This window comes from Odontomachus brunneus, unplaced genomic scaffold (genome assembly GCF_010583005.1).
Source record: "Odontomachus brunneus isolate Ranch 3 - 2012 unplaced genomic scaffold, Obru_v1 Obru_scaffold_118, whole genome shotgun sequence".
Classification (NCBI taxonomy): domain Eukaryota; kingdom Metazoa; phylum Arthropoda; class Insecta; order Hymenoptera; family Formicidae; genus Odontomachus; species Odontomachus brunneus.
This window is the reverse complement of record NW_022639568.1, coordinates 849,227-867,047: the sequence shown is the minus strand read 5'-3', so window position 1 is coordinate 867,047 and position 17,821 is coordinate 849,227. Positions and strand designations below refer to the sequence as shown.

The 17,821-nt window shown below is 35.9% G+C and overlaps 2 protein-coding genes across 6 annotated transcripts in view; one reads left to right on the top strand and one right to left on the bottom strand.

The window, feature by feature from the left end:
* Window positions 1-17,821, bottom strand: part of LOC116849568 (octopamine receptor beta-1R-like) — a 111,608-nt gene that overhangs the window by 58,063 nt on the left and 35,724 nt on the right. The gene's annotated exons all lie outside the window — the stretch shown is intronic.
* The window catches only part of LOC116849570, a 58,591-nt gene continuing 43,756 nt past the window's right edge, over window positions 2,987-17,821 (top strand). The window contains exon 1 of one of the 2 annotated variants that reach the window (XM_032826853.1): window positions 2,987-3,309. In XM_032826853.1, the coding sequence (XP_032682744.1) occupies window positions 3,278-3,309 (32 nt within the window). In that variant the 5' untranslated portion in view covers window positions 2,987-3,277. Of the gene's footprint in view, window positions 3,310-13,901; window positions 14,372-17,821 lie in introns of those variants that run through there. The other variant, XM_032826852.1, reaches the window with a different exon arrangement.

Here is a 17,821-nt window from a genome sequence, read left to right as displayed (position 1 = left end):
CCTCCCTTTTTCTTCCTACCTCCTCTTGATTCGCGCGCACGACAACCACCGCTGTCGTTTCATCGATTTCTCTTTCTTTCACCGAGACCTCGCGGGTTTCCTATTAGGGCATTCGCGGGGTTTCCTCCGTGTTTCTCTGCCCGAACACGCGTTCTTTCACGGATGTAATCTGTTATTATCATAAATGTGCCTCCCTCTTTCACACGCGACATATGCATCGCCCGTGCGAGTCTTCATTCAACATCAACCACATTTGTACATATCAAAATATATATCTCTAATTAAATTAATTAATAATTTGCGCAGCACGCTGAGATATTTCAGATATAATAGACCAACCATAATATATTGCGATACGTTGTTATGTGATAATTATTAATTATTAGATCTATTAGAAAATGATTGTATTATTAGATAATGAGGAGTATCACGCGAACCGAGGTGCGTCGCGAGTTCCGCGACTGCACTTTATTGTTTTTCAAACGAGAGTTTAACATGTGATCGCGTGAAATTCATTCGATTAATAATTAATTGATACTCAAATACATCGTGCAGATAAGAACAAAGAGATATGCGCGAGATACAGGCACACACATGACATACATGAGTGAAGCGATTTCACAGAAATCGTTTCAGTTCCAATGATAGAAGCTCAACTTAATTAACTACACACGAACGACACACAATTCAAACAGTTGGAAAGTTGCGGGGACGCTGTATAACTCGCGCCGTCCTACTCGAGTTTTTTTCAACAACAAACAACAAATAACAGAGAAACAGAGTCGACGAGCGTGGAAGTTCAGCGACGACACGACGACCAACCGTTAGGAAAACAACAAAACGCGGCGTCAAGATTGATGTTTGGAATATTAGTTCACACACAAGATCAAAAAACACGTCGACCTCGTTTCAATCATAATCCGGCGATATCGATAATACACCCGAGGCAAAATTTTGATTCTACATTAACTTTACAAATTCTGCTCAACTCGAAGGGCCAATAGGGAGTCTCGAGATATAACAATGTCGACCCTATTGGTCGACTTGACAATAAATTCATTAAATGTCCGTTAAAAGCAAGCTACGCTTATACAACAAATAATTTCACGAATATTAAATATCTACTCAGATATGGAAATGCACGATGTATCGTTGACTACACAGAAAAAAATATCTAAGAAATAAAAAATATCTATTCAGTGAGTACTAATAACATTTTATTTATACTAATATAAAGTATTTTTTAAATGAGAAAACTTATTTTCTTAAGACCTCGACTTTTCATGTAATTATTTATTTATTATCTATTATCTATTCTATTTAAACAAAAGAGAATTTAGACCTAAAATTTATGATATAATAAATTTATGATATAAAATTTATGATATAATAAATTTATGATATAAAATTTATGATATAATAAATTTATAATAATAAATATTAATAAACTTAGATTTGAGGACAAAAATTTAGAATTAAATAAATATATTATTAGTGCCTATACTAAATAAATATTTTTTTAATTTTTTAGATACTTTTTCTCTTAATGCACATTCTTTGTTTTCTCCGTCCTGTCTTCCCAATTCAACATCTTGCCTTTCGGCTGTTTCATCACTCCAAATATTCACAAGTGGTATTTATATTGTCATTAGTACCTGGCAAATTAGTATTGAACATGACTCAAGTCATGTTGAAGAATATAAGTGTTACTAGTGGGTTGGTAAAACGGAGCTCGGGGCGTTATTGTAGGTTTTAAAAATGACGTATGAGGAGTTCAGTTACGATCTGGTACTCATTATGAGGCAAAAATGGAAAAGTAGAGCATTAGAACCAGCTCTGGTGCTTTCGTGTATAGAAAACAAGTCTCATTAAAAGTAGTTTGGGCCTTTTCAATTCACATTGAACATTCGTACAGACATGACGATTCGACCAGAGAAATGTATGTTAAAACACGACGCGCGTTAACGCGAGAGTCCAATAAAATATTTCAAAAGCCACGTAATATTTTAATTACCTGACGTGAATAATAAACAACATACTGACACACGCGCTAAGTATATCACTCGCCGTCTCGTGACGTATGCTACAATTCTAAGCAAATATACGAATAAATCGTAAAATCGTAAAGTTGTAGCTTACAAAAAAATAGTCATAGATATTTACGAGTTATCATATGATATACGGTCCACATAGAATTGCAAATCTACTCACATAAGTTCTTATGAGTTTTATGAGAACAAGTTACGAGTTTTACGATTTTATTTGAATTGCAATAGTAATGTAAGACGTGAAAAATTGCGCGACACGTGAAGCTAATACTGCAATTCTAAACAGAATCGTAAGTCTCGTAACTTATTCTCATAAAATTCGTCAGAACTTATGAGTAGATTTACAAGTCTATGCAATATCATATCGTATATGTCGTACAATTACTCGTAAATATCTACGATTCCATATAATTTACGATATTCACAAATGATTGTACGACATATGATATTGACTTGTAAATATATTCATGAGTTCTGACGAATTTTACGAGGACAAGTTACGAGACTTACGATTCTGCTTAGAATCGCATTAGTTTGATTACCTCCGAAATATTCTAAGCAGAATTTGCAATTCTAAGCAAAATCGTAAGTCTCGTAACTTGCTCTCGTAAAATTCGTCAGAACTTATGAGTAGATTTACAATTCTATGCAATATCATATGTCGTACAATTACTCGTCTTAAAATTTCTACGATTTCATGTAATTTACGATATTCACAAGTGATTGTACGACATATGATATTGACTTGTAAATCTACTCGTGAGTTCTGACGAATTTTACGAGAACAAGTTACGAGACTTACGATTCTGCTTAGAATCGCAGCATTAGTTTGGTTACCTCCGAAATGTTTTGATAACATTGTGGTCTACCGGCCGCTCAATGGGCGCCGACGACGGTTGGTGGTGACGTTGCTCTTTTTTGCCTCATTGTTTTGGTACTCTCACGCGCCGCGTGCTGTCGTGCGTGACTGAGTCACTACGTCGCGAGCCGCCGAGCCGCACGCATACCGCGTCGCGGAGCACGTGTGTCGGTGCGTTAATTATGATTCCTATCGGGTGATTAATATAATTAATCAAGCTGTCGTCTCGCGGCATCGTGTTTATCGACGCGCGTTTCTCCCGTCGAGCCGTATCAGTGCAAGTGTCAGTGTCAGTGCCAGCGTCAATGTCAATGCCATGGAGTGACAGCAGCCGGGAGAAAGGAGCTGCATCGCGAAGCTAAGACGCTGAATGCCAGAGAGTGGACAGAGATGTAATTCCAGGTGCGTGAAATCATTTATTATTTAGTAATTAGACAGTCGCTCGGGAGTTTCTGATTAAGAAATATTGGCCCAAACAATCGAGTAATGATTAATAAAAATATGGGTCTATAATCAATTATGAAAATCGCAAAGTATAAAGTCATAGTTTACAACTAGGTGAATAAATTTAAATCATTCATTACAACTGTAAGTGAATTTAATTACTTATTAAACGGGATGTTTCTGAACATTTGACGAACTCAGCGAGAATAATGAGGTGTCGAGTTAAAATTTAGGCCAATATTTCTTAAGCTATCATGTTTACATTGAGGAAAAAATATTTAGTATTTGCAACCATAATCGCATACAGAAATAATTACTATAAATTATCATAAAAAAATTTTTTTTTTTATTAAATTTTACTGTGTTAGTGATAATAATTTTATATGTATATATACTCAATATCTAATAAAGATATTATAGTACACAGAGAGAAAGAAGTATCTAAATAATAGTAAAAATTTATTCACGTAATGAGGATGTTAATAACATAGTTACTTATACTGACATGCAATATTTCCCAAATTATAAAATATTTATACTTATGAACAAGACTATATACATTTTCTTAAAACTTTAAGAGAAAACTCTTACTTTTGATAAAACAATTGTTTATTTAAACAGAGAGATATCTTGGGATTTAAATAAATATGTTATTAATACCTATTGTAAGTAAATATTTACTATCTTCTCAGATACTTTTTTCTCTCGTAGTGAAAATAAATATTCTCATTGAGATGATACATTTCGGTAGAATTATATAGGTAGAATTATAAAATCGTAGTTTATAATTATGTGAATAAATTTAAATCATTCGTTACAACTATAAGTGAAGTTAATCGCTTATTACCGGATGTTTTTGAACATTTGACGAACTTAGTGAGAATAAGGAGATGTCGAGTTAAAATTTAAGCCAATATTTCTTAAACTATCATGTTTACACTAAAGAAAAAATATTTCATATTTACCATAATTGTATAAAGAAATAATTACTATGAAAAAAGAACTTTTTTTTATTGAATTCTACCAACCAATAAGTATGAATGAAATAAGATATACAAAGTGTTATCTTTCCCCTACTATCTCCCGTCCACTAAGTACATAGCATTATTCTTTAAGGAAAACTAAGTAGAGAAAACCTGAGCCATTTTGTCAAAACAAGTTCTTACTTATGGTAAATTTTCAACATTTAATATAACATATCTTTATAGCTAACTCCTAAATTAAAAATCTATTCAAATAAAATGTGGTTGAGATTAATCGAAGAAAACAGATTTGCTGTGCACTTGGTCGTTCTGCATGGTTTGCGAAAAATCTTATTTTTTCAATTTCTTGTATTTTGTAAACTACTGACATCTCGACATTTTCGCTCAGTATTCTTTAACTTCAATTTTTACAAGGAATAACGCTATATACTTAATGTGAACGGGAGAAAGATAATATTCTGTATATTATTACTTATTGGATATATATTAGCCACAAATGTCAGAAGATTCTGGCAGTTTAATCAGCTGATAAACCCAATGAAATCACACTACTAGTACTAGTAGTAAATAAAGATCAGTTAACTGTCAGTAACTGATATTAACTGAAACATATTAAATCGAATGAAGCTTGAGCCAACCAAATATACAATACCAAACATACAATACATTTTGATTTAGGAGTGCCAGCATTTAGATTAATAGCGCGTATGCTAATTAAACTCATTATATTTATAAGAATATTAAATATCGCACCGAGAGAAAGAGAGAAAGAGAGGAGGGGGAAGGGAAGAGAGAGGGGGAGGGAGGGAGGGAGGGAGGGAAGAGAGAGAGAGAGAGAGAGAGACGATAATATCTACGTTTGCCATCGTGCTTCCAACTCGCTGGAGTGTGATTCGGGATTCGACTTTTGCACACACGCGCGCGTCCGCGTTATATATCCGGAAGTTATCGTGCTGCTCTGCTCTCTCTCGCGCAGCCACGTCGTCGCAAATCCCGCGAATATGAATCGTCGCGAAAGTATAAAATCCGCGCGGCATAAAACTCCACGAGCCCGCGTCGTCTTCCGTCGTTCTGCACGGCAGGTGGAATTGAAATGACGACGCGTCTCTTTCACCCTCAGTTATTCGCTGTCTCGTTCTGCACTCGTCGCACCGGGATGCATTCGGTAGCGCGAAACTACCGTAAACACAGGCAGTGTATACCGTTCGCCGCATTCAACGAACCGGGGATACACATCGTGTATGCATATACACACACACACACACATACGCGCGCGCGTGTATATACAAGTATCACGGTAATTTCCATTCCGCGCGCGAATGGCACACGGCGGTTCTCTCGACGACATCGAGCACTGTCGCCACAATGCCGGATTTGGCCGAGGTCGTGTGCGCAACCCTCGAATTTAGGGCTGCTCGGTAATTAGAAACGCGCGAGAACTCGCGACCGTACGATTGACCCACTCGAGCCGGTCATCCATCTCTCAGGATACACTGTCGTGTAAGATTGTAACAATTACTGTTTCGTTTGGCTTCATTTACTCTAGTAGAAATGTAACCCGCCGCCGGCTTGAATCAAAAGGCTAGTAGCTGGCTCATACAGGCTCCATTAAATTTTCTAGCTCGTTACTAATTCGCGTTACCGGTTTATTATTCATTCAAGTGTAGAATTAGATTTGTGGTCTAGCCGTTGTCTAGCCATTGCATATAAAATATGATATAGTAGATTGTGCTTTGCCTATTCTACACTGAGGGAAAAATTACCTTAAAATCAACAAATATTTCTTTGATGGGTGCCATTAACATATTTATTTAAATCTAAATTTTCTTTATTCAAATCAAATATTATTTACTTAAATCAGGTAAACAATATTTGATTTAAGAGAATTTAGATTTAAGTAAATATGATAATGGCACCCATCAAAGAAATATTTGTTGATTTTAAAGTAATTTTTCCCTCAGTGTAAAATACACAATCCAGCTGTTATATCGCCACTAGCATTTTAAAATTACGTAACAAATCAAAATTGGTGGTGCGTTAATTTCATAAAAATTTCAAGAAAGCAGAATGGAGCGTTATATTACTGGCTAACAACTACTTCTGGGTTTCCATCTCATAACACTGTAATTTCGTTTGTTTAATTGTCAGCCAATTTATTTAGCCACTAGGAGAAATGAACACAAATTTGCTAGCTCGTAGGTAAACTAGGTTTAAAATTTCCACTAGAGTACACGCATATTCTTGTGTGGCAAACATCCACAGGGATACACATAAAAATACACAGAAAAATATTGCATTCGAGTATTTGTTTCAAGTTTTTGATGAGTTTATATATCAACTCATATTTTATGAGTTTATATATCCCTCAAATCTTATAAACTCAACATCATTAATTAACAACATCAAATTTATTCAAAGCATATTCTATTATTTTCTACATTTTGTTACATTCAAGTAGTTATATTAATTTACAGTAAAAAATTAAACGTATGTCACTTTTAAACAAATATATAGTAATTTCAATCATAATTCTGTGTATTCCTCAAGATATTACACAATTACAATTGCAATTACAATTGTAATTTTTACTATTTATATTTTTTACATGAATTATTTATTATAGAATTATTTTTACACGAATTATTTATTATATAGAGTCAAATAAATAAGAAGTAAATATTTAAAAATATTATCTATTTATTAAATTTATTAATCTCGTCCATATCCAACGGTTAATTTATCAAATTGCGAATTTCCGTAATGTTTAACGCGGAAGTTTTTAACGTCCGTCTCTTGTCTGAGAAGAATTTGTAACGCGATAACAATCCGCACACAAGCCGCGTTAAATTACATTAAATATGATACCGAGAAATATCAGATTAAAATTCAACAAAAATTTAAATTAAAATTTAATACTCGTGGCGTTGCCGCGAAGATAAGGATAAAGAAAAAAAATCTCAAGGCTCGCATTACCATCCCATAAACCGTGAAGAATTCAGATACCGGAATCATTTAGCTAGATGCGACTGAGCAGCAGGTAGGAAAAAAATAATAAAAAATTAAAAACGGAAGTGCGAAGTCTGAAATGCAGAAGTCCCGGAAAAAATGTATGAAGCACGCGACGGACAAGCAGAAAAAAAGGTCGTTATTTATGGCGGGAGCCGACCACTTTCGCCCGCTCTGTAAATTTTTTCAAAGGACACGCGATAAAAATTTAAAATAAAAAATTCAGGAAAATTCAGAATATGCGAATCATTTGATGCTGGAAGAACGTTATACCATGACGTTTTAAAATTTTCAGGAGTGGATTTTTGCATATGCATGCGTGTGTGTGTGTGTGCGTGAATTTTTGAAAAAATAAAAAAAATAAGAATAAAGAGGAAAAAAATAAAAGGAAGAAAATAAGGGAATAATTATAAAAAGAAAGAAGTAGGACTTTGAACACACACATTTTTGATGAAAAATAAAGTTATATATATCGTTGATACTTGTTAAAGTGTAAAAATAGTATATCAAGAAGATAATATTACACGATTAATATTAGCTCGATATTATTAGTTCGACAATAATTAACCACACATTATCATATAATTAAATAATTAAATCGATGAATATTCGCAATTTCCGAGAGCCGATAACATCATGATAATGACGCGACTGATAATCATACAACGGTGACGAAGAAAGAAAAAAAGGCAGAATCAAAATCACTTCTCCTTTCGTTGCAATTGTTTGCAAAAGCTTTAGTTTTTATTAAAAATCAGTAGGGCTTTTATTAAATGTCCTAACAATTGAACTTTGTCCCAATAATTGAAACATTTAAAAATATATTTGTATTTAATATTTCTAAAATATTTTTTTTAATTTATTACTTTCTTATGTAAATTTGTAATATTATTTAATGACTATTTAATTACTAAATCTGTCTAATTAGAACACCAGTAATTAAGACATGATTTATTTTTTAGTTCAATTACTCGTAAAACTGGCATTATCTGACACATCTCGTTAAAATTATAATTGATATTTATTATTTTATTTCTTATTATTTCTCGATCAAACCAAGATTGACAAAGTTCTATATAAACGTTAATTTTCATTGCTTTTTGCTAATTGCTTATTAATGAAAATGCAGAACTGGTCGTGCTTTCTTATTAGTTTAATTATTGGGACATTTACCTTAAATCACTTTGAAATTATCTTAAGTGATTTTGATTCTGCTCTAATTGCACAGTTTTCCTATTGTACAAATTTCGCGGATTTTCCGTTGTCGAAACGCCACAATGATGCATGCCGCGATAGTATCTCGCCGGTCGTCCCAAAGTTTACAAAGCGCGATGGACTTTCGCGACTGCGTCATTAAGAGCGCGAGCGCGAATTCCCGGCCAGTCGGCAAGTGATAATTGCGAGCGCCGCACGCTGAAATTGCGAAGAGTTTCTCGTATGCCACAAAGCAAATTGTCTACCTCGCGGTTTCCGCGCCGATCAAGCAGCGAGCGTGATGTCCGCTATCATAATCAGGCTGACCGTGCTGTCCTAATGGATCTTTTGATCATTGCCGCCGGACACGTGATCCGCAAACCACGGACCACGTCGAAATTCAATACTCGCCGGTATCGATCGATTTGCGTAAGGACGCTGAGCAGTAATTTGCACGCGACATCGACAGTCAAAGAGAAGGAAAGGAGCAAAAGAGAGAAACGTTAAATCCGCGAGGCAGTCCACCGTGACGATTGAATTTCTGTCAGAATGCACGGCGTCCCGAGATACATTAATTGACTTCATTAATCCCAGAACACATTTATTAAATATAGAATTATCAGATATTTTTAACTAGCCGTGTCCTTTTCTACGAAAAACGTCTGATCAGATGTCTCGTTTTTCCACCCTTTATCCCGGATTTTTCGAGTACTATCTATGAGTAAGTGCACTCTATCTAAATGAGATATCCCTTTCTCTATCTCTCTTGCACACAGGGTGACGCAATCGCGCGCAATTCGGCGTCACGTATGTCATCTGCGTCATATTATCTTTCTCTTTCTCTCCGATTATCATCGTGTTTCTAATTCCCATTCAATAGATGCGACAGCTGCCTGATGCTACTGTTACTTGAGCGAGTCAATATTATTAGCAAGTGTAAGAGACTCGTCGCGACAAGCACCGGCTATATATTTCGAGAAACGAGAGGAGGAGTGTATGAAGTTGGCACCCCACTTTTCGAAAATCGAACATTCTGATACCGCAATAGATTGTTTTAGTTGTTCCAAACATTGTTCCAAATCCGTAAGTTGAATTATAAGTCCAAAAAACAAAAAAAATGATTTTTTGAGCTGGCACCCCACTTTTCGAAAATCGAACATTCTGATACCGCAATAGATTGTTTTAGTTGTTCCAAACATTGTTCCAAATCCGTAAGTTGAATTATAAGTCCAAAAAACAAAAAAAATGATTTTTTGAGCTGGCACCCCACTTTTCGAAAATCGAACATTCTGATACCGCAATAGATTGTTTTAGTTGTTCCAAACATTGTTCCAAATCCGTAAGTTGAATTATAAGTCCAAAAAACAAAAAAAATGATTTTTTGAGCTGGCACCCCACTTTTCGAAAATCGAACATTCTGATACCGCAATAGATTGTTTTAGTTGTTCCAAACATTGTTCCAAATCCGTAAGTTGAATTATAAGTCCAAAAAACAAAAAAAATGTTTTTGTCCTGGCACCCCATTTTTTGAAAATAAAGCATTCCGATACTGATATAGATAGTTCTAGTTGTTCCAAACATTGTTCCAAGAGCACAAATCAATAAGTTTAATTATAAGCTCGAAAAATTAAAAAAAGTTTTTTGACAAAAAATCTATCGGACCAAGAGTAAACTTATACTATCTTTCTTGTTCCAACCGAGATCTTTTTGTTCTGAGTTGTGCTAGGCTTAAGAATTATAGTTTTAGAGTATGAGACTCGTAGCGTCATCCGTTCTCCGAAAATTCGAAAAAAAATCGATTTGACAGCACCCGACATCAAGAGAAAACACATGCTTCCTTTCTTGTTCCAACTGAGATCTTTTTGTTCTGAGTTATACTAGGCTTAAACGACGAAGCAATTTCGCTTTATATTAAAACTATAATTCTTAAGCCTAGCACAACTCAGAACAAAAAGATCTCGGTTGGAACAAGAAAGGAAACATGTGTTTACTCTTGACGTCGAGTACTGTCAAATCGATTTTTTTACGAATTTTCGAAGAACGAATGATCTTGAGTCTCATACTCTAGAACTAAAATTCTTAAGCCTAGAACAACTCAGAACAAAAAGATCTCGGTTGGAACAAGAAAGATAGTATAAGTTTACTCTTGGTCCGATAGACTGTCAAAAAACTTTTTTTTAATTTTTCGGGCTTATAATTAAACTTATTGATTTGTGCTTTTGGAACAATGTTTGGAACAACTAGAACAATCTATATCGGTATCGGAATGCTTTATTTTCAAAAAATGGGGTGCCAGGTCAAAAACATTTTTTTGACTTATAATTCAACTTACGGATTTGTCCTTTTGGAACAATGTTTGGAACAACTAGAACAATCTATTGCGATATCAGAATGTTCGATTTTCGAAAAGTGGGGTGCCAGCTCAAAAAATCATTTTTTTGTTTTATTCGAAAACCGTTTCGAATGAAGCAATATCACTTTGGAACAATGTGGTACAAAGTCAGAACAATTTGGAACAACTTTCAAAATTATAAATTTCAAAAAGTGGGGTGCTAACTTCATACACTCCGAGAGGAGATTACTCTCTGTAATAATGTACTTACGATACGTCTCGACGATCGCACATCGCTATTCTCGACACTCCCGACACTTATTTTCGCGCGAGATTCATTTTCTACGGGTTAAAGACGCGTAAAATGCGGAGCGATGTATCCACGGCGGTTACTCTATGCAGAAAGATCGAGAATCAAGATGGTCGCGCGATTGTTGAATCGCGCTAAAAATATACGCCAATATATAAACGGCGCCGCGGCCGAAAAAAATGCGCTCTATGACATACTTCTCTCTCTGTATCTCTTTTCCTAACAAGCTGATGCAACCACCCGAATATCCCGTACCTCTCTTTTACTCTCTGGTTCTCATCGCATTTCTAATTGCCGTTCAATAAATCCAACGATCGCCTGATTCTATTGCTACTTGAGCGAATCGATGTTATTAGCAAAATGTAAGGGACGTCGGTACGACACGTCGCGACAAGCATCGGCCACATATACCGCGAAGAGGAACGAGAAAATTACTTACAAACGACGTCTTCACGATACGCCTCGGTGATCGCACATCGCTATTCTCGACACTCCCGAGACTTATTAACGCGCGAGATTCATTTTCGACGAGTTAAAAACGCGAGAAGCGCGAAACGATGTGGATCGATGTGTGCCCATGGCTGCTGCTTGGCGCGAAAAGATCGAGCATTTCGCGCGATTCATTGCCAACGCCTAGATTGAACAACCACGATAACAACCTCCTAGTGCGAAACGAACGCGATTGGTCTAGAGTGGTTAGTAACTCAAGCAAGTGATTAAGGCGTACGCCATAGAGATCGCGTCGTTGTAGACGCGCAATCCCGTTCGCATCACTGCCGCGTTCACATTCATGTACTTTTGGCACTTTCGGCGGGCTAATGAACTTTTGGTGTATGTGATTGACAGCGCGCGCGTCTGCGATCTTTTCATGCCGAGTAACTGCCATGGACACAACGCTCCGTATTCCATATGTCTTTCGCTTGTGTCCTGTGAATCTCCTGCGGAAATAAGTATTAGAGTGCCGAAAACAACGACGTGCGGTCGCGTCAGAGATGTCGCTTCCGAACGGCATCTCTGAGCGTTATCTAGGGAGAGGAGTGTCACAAACGTAGAGCGTCAGGTAGTTCAGTGGTTTAAGGCTCCTAGCCCCCCGTATTGTCTATCTCTTTTTTATGACGTCAGAAGCGAGAAAATGCATGTTAAAAATTCTTGCGAAATACGTTAAAATAAAAATATATATTCATAAAGTAACACTTGCAATCGAATAAACAAATTTGTAAGATATTCCGTGCATTCCCCTTTTGCTCTAACAATTGATAATTTGTCGTAAATTAACGTGACATACAATTCATCTTCTTAACCTATTTCTATTCAGATTAATTTACAATAAATTATTGATGTTAGAATATCTTACAAATTTGTTTAATTGATTGCAAATGATACTTTATAGATATATATTTTTATTTCAATGTATTTCGCAAGAATTTTTAGCATGCATTTTCTCGCTCCTCCACCATAGAAGGAGGAGAGCATACTAGGTGGCGGCGGGACACCGATGCGTTCGAGATCTGCGTGTATCTTTTCGTTCCAGAGGGAGAAAAATATCGAGAGCGCAGGTTCTGCTAAGGCCGGGACTCGAACCCGGGTCTTTTTTCGCTTGCCGGGCGACTGCTCTAAACCACTGAGCTACCTGACGCTCCACGCTCACGACACTCTCCTCTCCCCAGATAACGCTCAGAGATGCCGTTCGGAAGCGACATCTCTGGCGCGATCCCGAGCGCACGGCAACTACAGAGAGAAACAATGTTACTGTACCAAATGGTACAGCTGTCAGTTTCTCAAAGTCAAAGGTTGCTAACGTCATTAAAAAAGATAAACAATGCGAGAGGCCAGGAGCCTTAAAGCAGTCGTCCGGCAAGCGAAAGACCCGGGTTCGAGTCCCGGCCTAGCAAAACCGCGCTCTCGATATTTTTCTCTCTCTGGATCTCTGAAGATCTCTGGAACGCAGATCTCGAACGCACGGCGCCCCGCCGCTTAATACACCCTCCTCCTTCTATGGTGCGCAGGTAGAACATATCGTAAGTACATTATTACGGAGTAATCTCCTCCCTTCTTTACATATACAGCACATAAATACTTGTCGCGATGTGTCGAGTCTCTTAGGGCCTTCACACACAAATTGCCGTAACCGTGAGGGTGCCATTACATGAAGCCATTCCATTAGGGAAACGCGGAAATGCGGAAGATAAAATTTTACTAGATCCGCTACACGTTCTGCGTCTGTTTTGATTGCCTAATATTACATGAGGCATATTTTGAGCGAAAAAGCGGAACGGTTTGGTGACAAATAAACATCTGTATTCATTTTTAAAATTGTATTCACTTCATTTACTGCAATTTTTACTAATATGTTTATCTTTTCAGCTTATCTATTGAATACAAGCATTTTAATTAATAAATATCGTTAAAAATTAATATTTTATAATTCCCCATACCGCTTTTCCGCTCAAAATATGCCTCATGTAATATTAGGCAATCAAAGCAGACGCGGAATGCGTAACGGATCTAGTAAGATTTTGCCTTCCGCATTTCCGCGCTTTATGTAATGACACTCTAACCATAATATGTAAACTTAAGCTGAAGAACCAATTAGAATATTGCTATAGATTTATGTATTCCAAAAGACTATAAAAGTGACACCAAGTTTTATGTTACGCAGAAATAACTAGATTTCAACCGATTGAAATAGTTACGGTTACGGCAATTTGTGTGCGAAGGTCCTTACACTTGCTAATAACATCGATTCACTCAAGTAGTAACTGGATCGAATAATCGTTGAATTTATTGAATGGAAATTAAAAACGTGATGATAATTGGAAGGAAAGAAAAAGATAATATGACGCGGGTAATATATGGACGCCGAATTTCGTGCGATACGTCAGCTTGTTAGTGAGAGAGAGAGAGAGAGAGAGAGAGAGAGAGAGAGAGAGAGAGAGAGAGAGAGAGAGTGGGAGAGAGAAGTATCTTATAAGCGCATCTTTGTCAGCTACGGCACCGTTCACTTATTAGGCGCATTATCGACGTGCTTTATCGACCGTATAGCCATCTAGATTCTCGATCTTTCTGTGTCAAGCAACCGTCACGGACACATCGATCGACATCGCTCCATGTCTTTTATCTGTTGAAAGTGAGTCTTGCGCGGAAATAAGTGTCGGGAATGTCGAAAGTAGCGATGTGCGATCGTCAGGACGTATCGTAAGTACATTATTGCGGAGTAATCTCGTTTTTCGAAACGTATAGCCGATGCTTATCGCCACACGGACGTGTCGAGTCGACGTCTCTTGCATTTGTTAATAACATCGACTCACTCAAGTAGCAATAGAATCGGGCGATTGTCGAGCTTTTTAAACGGGAATTAGAAACGCGATAATAATCGGAAGAAAAGAGAAATATAATATGACGCGGTGATATATGTGTGTGTGACGCCGAATTTTGCGCGGTTGAATCAACCTGTTAGTAAGGGAGAGAGAGGAACACACACACAAGGATACTTTATACATATAGAGTGCGTTCTTGTCGATCGCGTCGTTCACATATTGGCGCGCATTACACCCAGTAAACAAAGTATCATCGATGTTACAATGTCAACTCAACATATGGTATATTACTTTGTTACATTACAAAGTAACAGTTACATAATATAATATATAATTGAGCTGACATTGTAATATGGATTATACTTTGTGTTTACTGGGCACTATCCAACAAAAATTTTGTTGAATGACATGCAAAATGTGATTTTAATAGTTTTTTTCCGTTGATCATGAATCTGAAATTGAAAGTCGGATTTATTTAAAAAAAAAAAAAAAAAATATATATATATATATATATATATATATATGTATAAGACATCCTAGAAATTCGACGAGTAGTTTAAAAGAAAGCTTGAACCTTAAGCTACAATTTCAAAATGAAGATAAATAAGTACCATAAAATAATTTTTTTGCAACACAGATTTTCTAAATAATCTATTACATATTATTTAATTATAATTAAAGAATTATAATTATAATTAAATAATATGTAATACATTACCTAGCAATTGTCTAACATCAATAAATTAACTAATCAATTAAATAATCATAGGACTTTGGCGTTTTCCAAACAATTAATCTGAACAGAGAAACAGTGCAATGTACATGCATATGTACATGCAATGTACATAGTATATGCATACGCTGTAAATGGTGCGCGTTTAAAAACCCTCTTGCATGTCATTTAACATGAAAAAATTCAAAAATACTATAAGTGTAATCAGCAGGAAAAATTATAATATTTCAGATATTTATATATGATTAGTTAAGTATTCAATTAAATATATTTAATTAATAAAAAATATTATATATAACGTACAATTCTTTAAAAAAATATTTCATAAAATATTTAAATACAATATTTAAAAAAGCCTGGGTGTGTTACACGGAAAAAAAGATTTGGTTGAATTAACCAAATATCTGGTCGAATATGAATGATACAAAAATTCCGATTGAAGTAACCCGAGTTCTGTTTAAGTTAACAAGATTTTTGGTTGACTTAAACAGAATTCGGGTTATTTCAATCGGAATTTCTGGATCGTTTATATTCGGTGATTTGGTGAATTCAACCAAACTTTTTTTTCCGATGTACCTATGAGCAATGAGTAAATCTTCCAGAAACCGTTAAAAAAGAAGATCAAGTGTATTACTCTACTGCGTAATTACACGTAACGCATGAGCGAGCAGAAAACATCAACATATTAAACCTCAAACTGTCAAATTACGACTGTTTTCGAACATCATTCCCGATTTCTTTCAGATATATGATAATCGTAATTAATGCATATAATGAAAGGAACACGGCTAATTCAAAATATCTAGTAATTCTAGATCCAGTAAATGTGTATGTTAGAGCACTGATGAAACCGCGTATATGTAGCACGCTTCCGGAAATCGCTTACGGGAAGGCTAAGGTCGATTCGTGGCCCATCAATACACCATAAATAATCATTGCTTCATGAATCTACGATTACTCGTCGATTTACACTTACTTCGCGCGAATAATATCCTTAGCAGCGCGCGTTAGTTGGCCAACGGTTGGCCGCTGTAGATTCTACATTGGCTATATTCCGTTTTTACTGGCAGTACTACCGAAATGACGTCATCGTAGTACACTGCCGCAGCCATTCCGATATCACTTCAGTACTGCCAGCAAAGCTGTGACGTCGTATCTCGAAACGGCATTGCAGTACACTGCAAAAGTGATGAGATCGTTATAACTACGATCCGTGTGTAAAACGAAACGGAAGTGCACGACAATTGCAAAAGCGGATAAAAGAGCAAAGATTTTAGTATGCTCTTGGCTACCATTGAGGCGTTATGTGGAAGTACAGGTGATACTTCTGAAAATGAACTATTAGAATTTATTTTTGTTAAGTTCGACCATAAAAAATTATTTGAGTACTATAAACAAATATTTTAACGTGGAATTTAGAATTCAAAACTTAGAATTTAATTAGAATTTTCGATAATGTGAACGCGTGCGCGCTAACAAAATATTCTTTACCTTACCTATATTGGAGAAAAAATGAAAATTTTTAAAAAAATATTATTTCTTTTAACAACAGTTAACTCTCAATTGTAGTGTATTGTAATACATTTTATTTGTTTTTCGGCATCTAATAGTTGAATTTCTTCATAAAATTGTGTGACACCATATTTTTACTGCGACTGCTTTATCTCATGAGCTGTAATAGTCGTAGTGGCAATATCCATTTATAACGTCATTGATGGATGCTGTCTCAGTGCACCGCATACTAATAACGGAACGACTTTTCTATACTATCAGTACTAGCAGTAATATTAGGGGAAGGAGGGAGGGGGAGTTAGGGAATATAGCCATTATATAGATTCAACATTGACCCAATACTTTGTGCTGCTCAGGATCGATCCAAACAATTCATGAATACGAATCTGTAATTAATCGAAGATCAAATCTCTCAGTCAGAAGAACTATATAAATAATTTGTAACTGTAAAAATCTAGTCTGAAATACTAATTATATCTCGCTGTCAAAGACAGGCAATTAAAGTGAATTATCGTAAAATAAGTAGGTTAACTCCCCTCTCTCTCTCTCTCTCTCCCTCTCTCACTTTCTTTTATGTGGCATACATGTTTTAGGCATTCTTAATCTGCCATACTGAAGTCATTCTCGAGAGACGAGACTAAATTTACATTACTAGCATAAAAGTGCTAGTAAAAACCTATAAAAAGTAATATTCAGTATAATGAATACTACCTACTAAGTCTTGAACCCGTTTTTCTAACATCCTGCAGAAAGAATTCTCTACTCTGAATCGCCGAGTGAATATTTTCACTCGAAATTGAAGAGTGAATCTGATGGTTAGGAACATATTTACTCTAATCGATTAAAACATTCACTCATGTGGAGACGGAATCAATAAGCTAGAGAATCGCTAACATTTACTTTTACGATTTTGAGTGGCAGTATTTTCACTATTATTTCCAGTGAAAATATTGTCGCTTTTCACTTGTTTTGAGTGAGATTCCATTTAGAGAAATTTAGAGAGTACAAGAATGATTGACAAAGAAGAAATAGAGAGAGAGAGAGAGAGAGAGAGAGAGAGAGAGAGAGAGAGAGAGAGAGAGA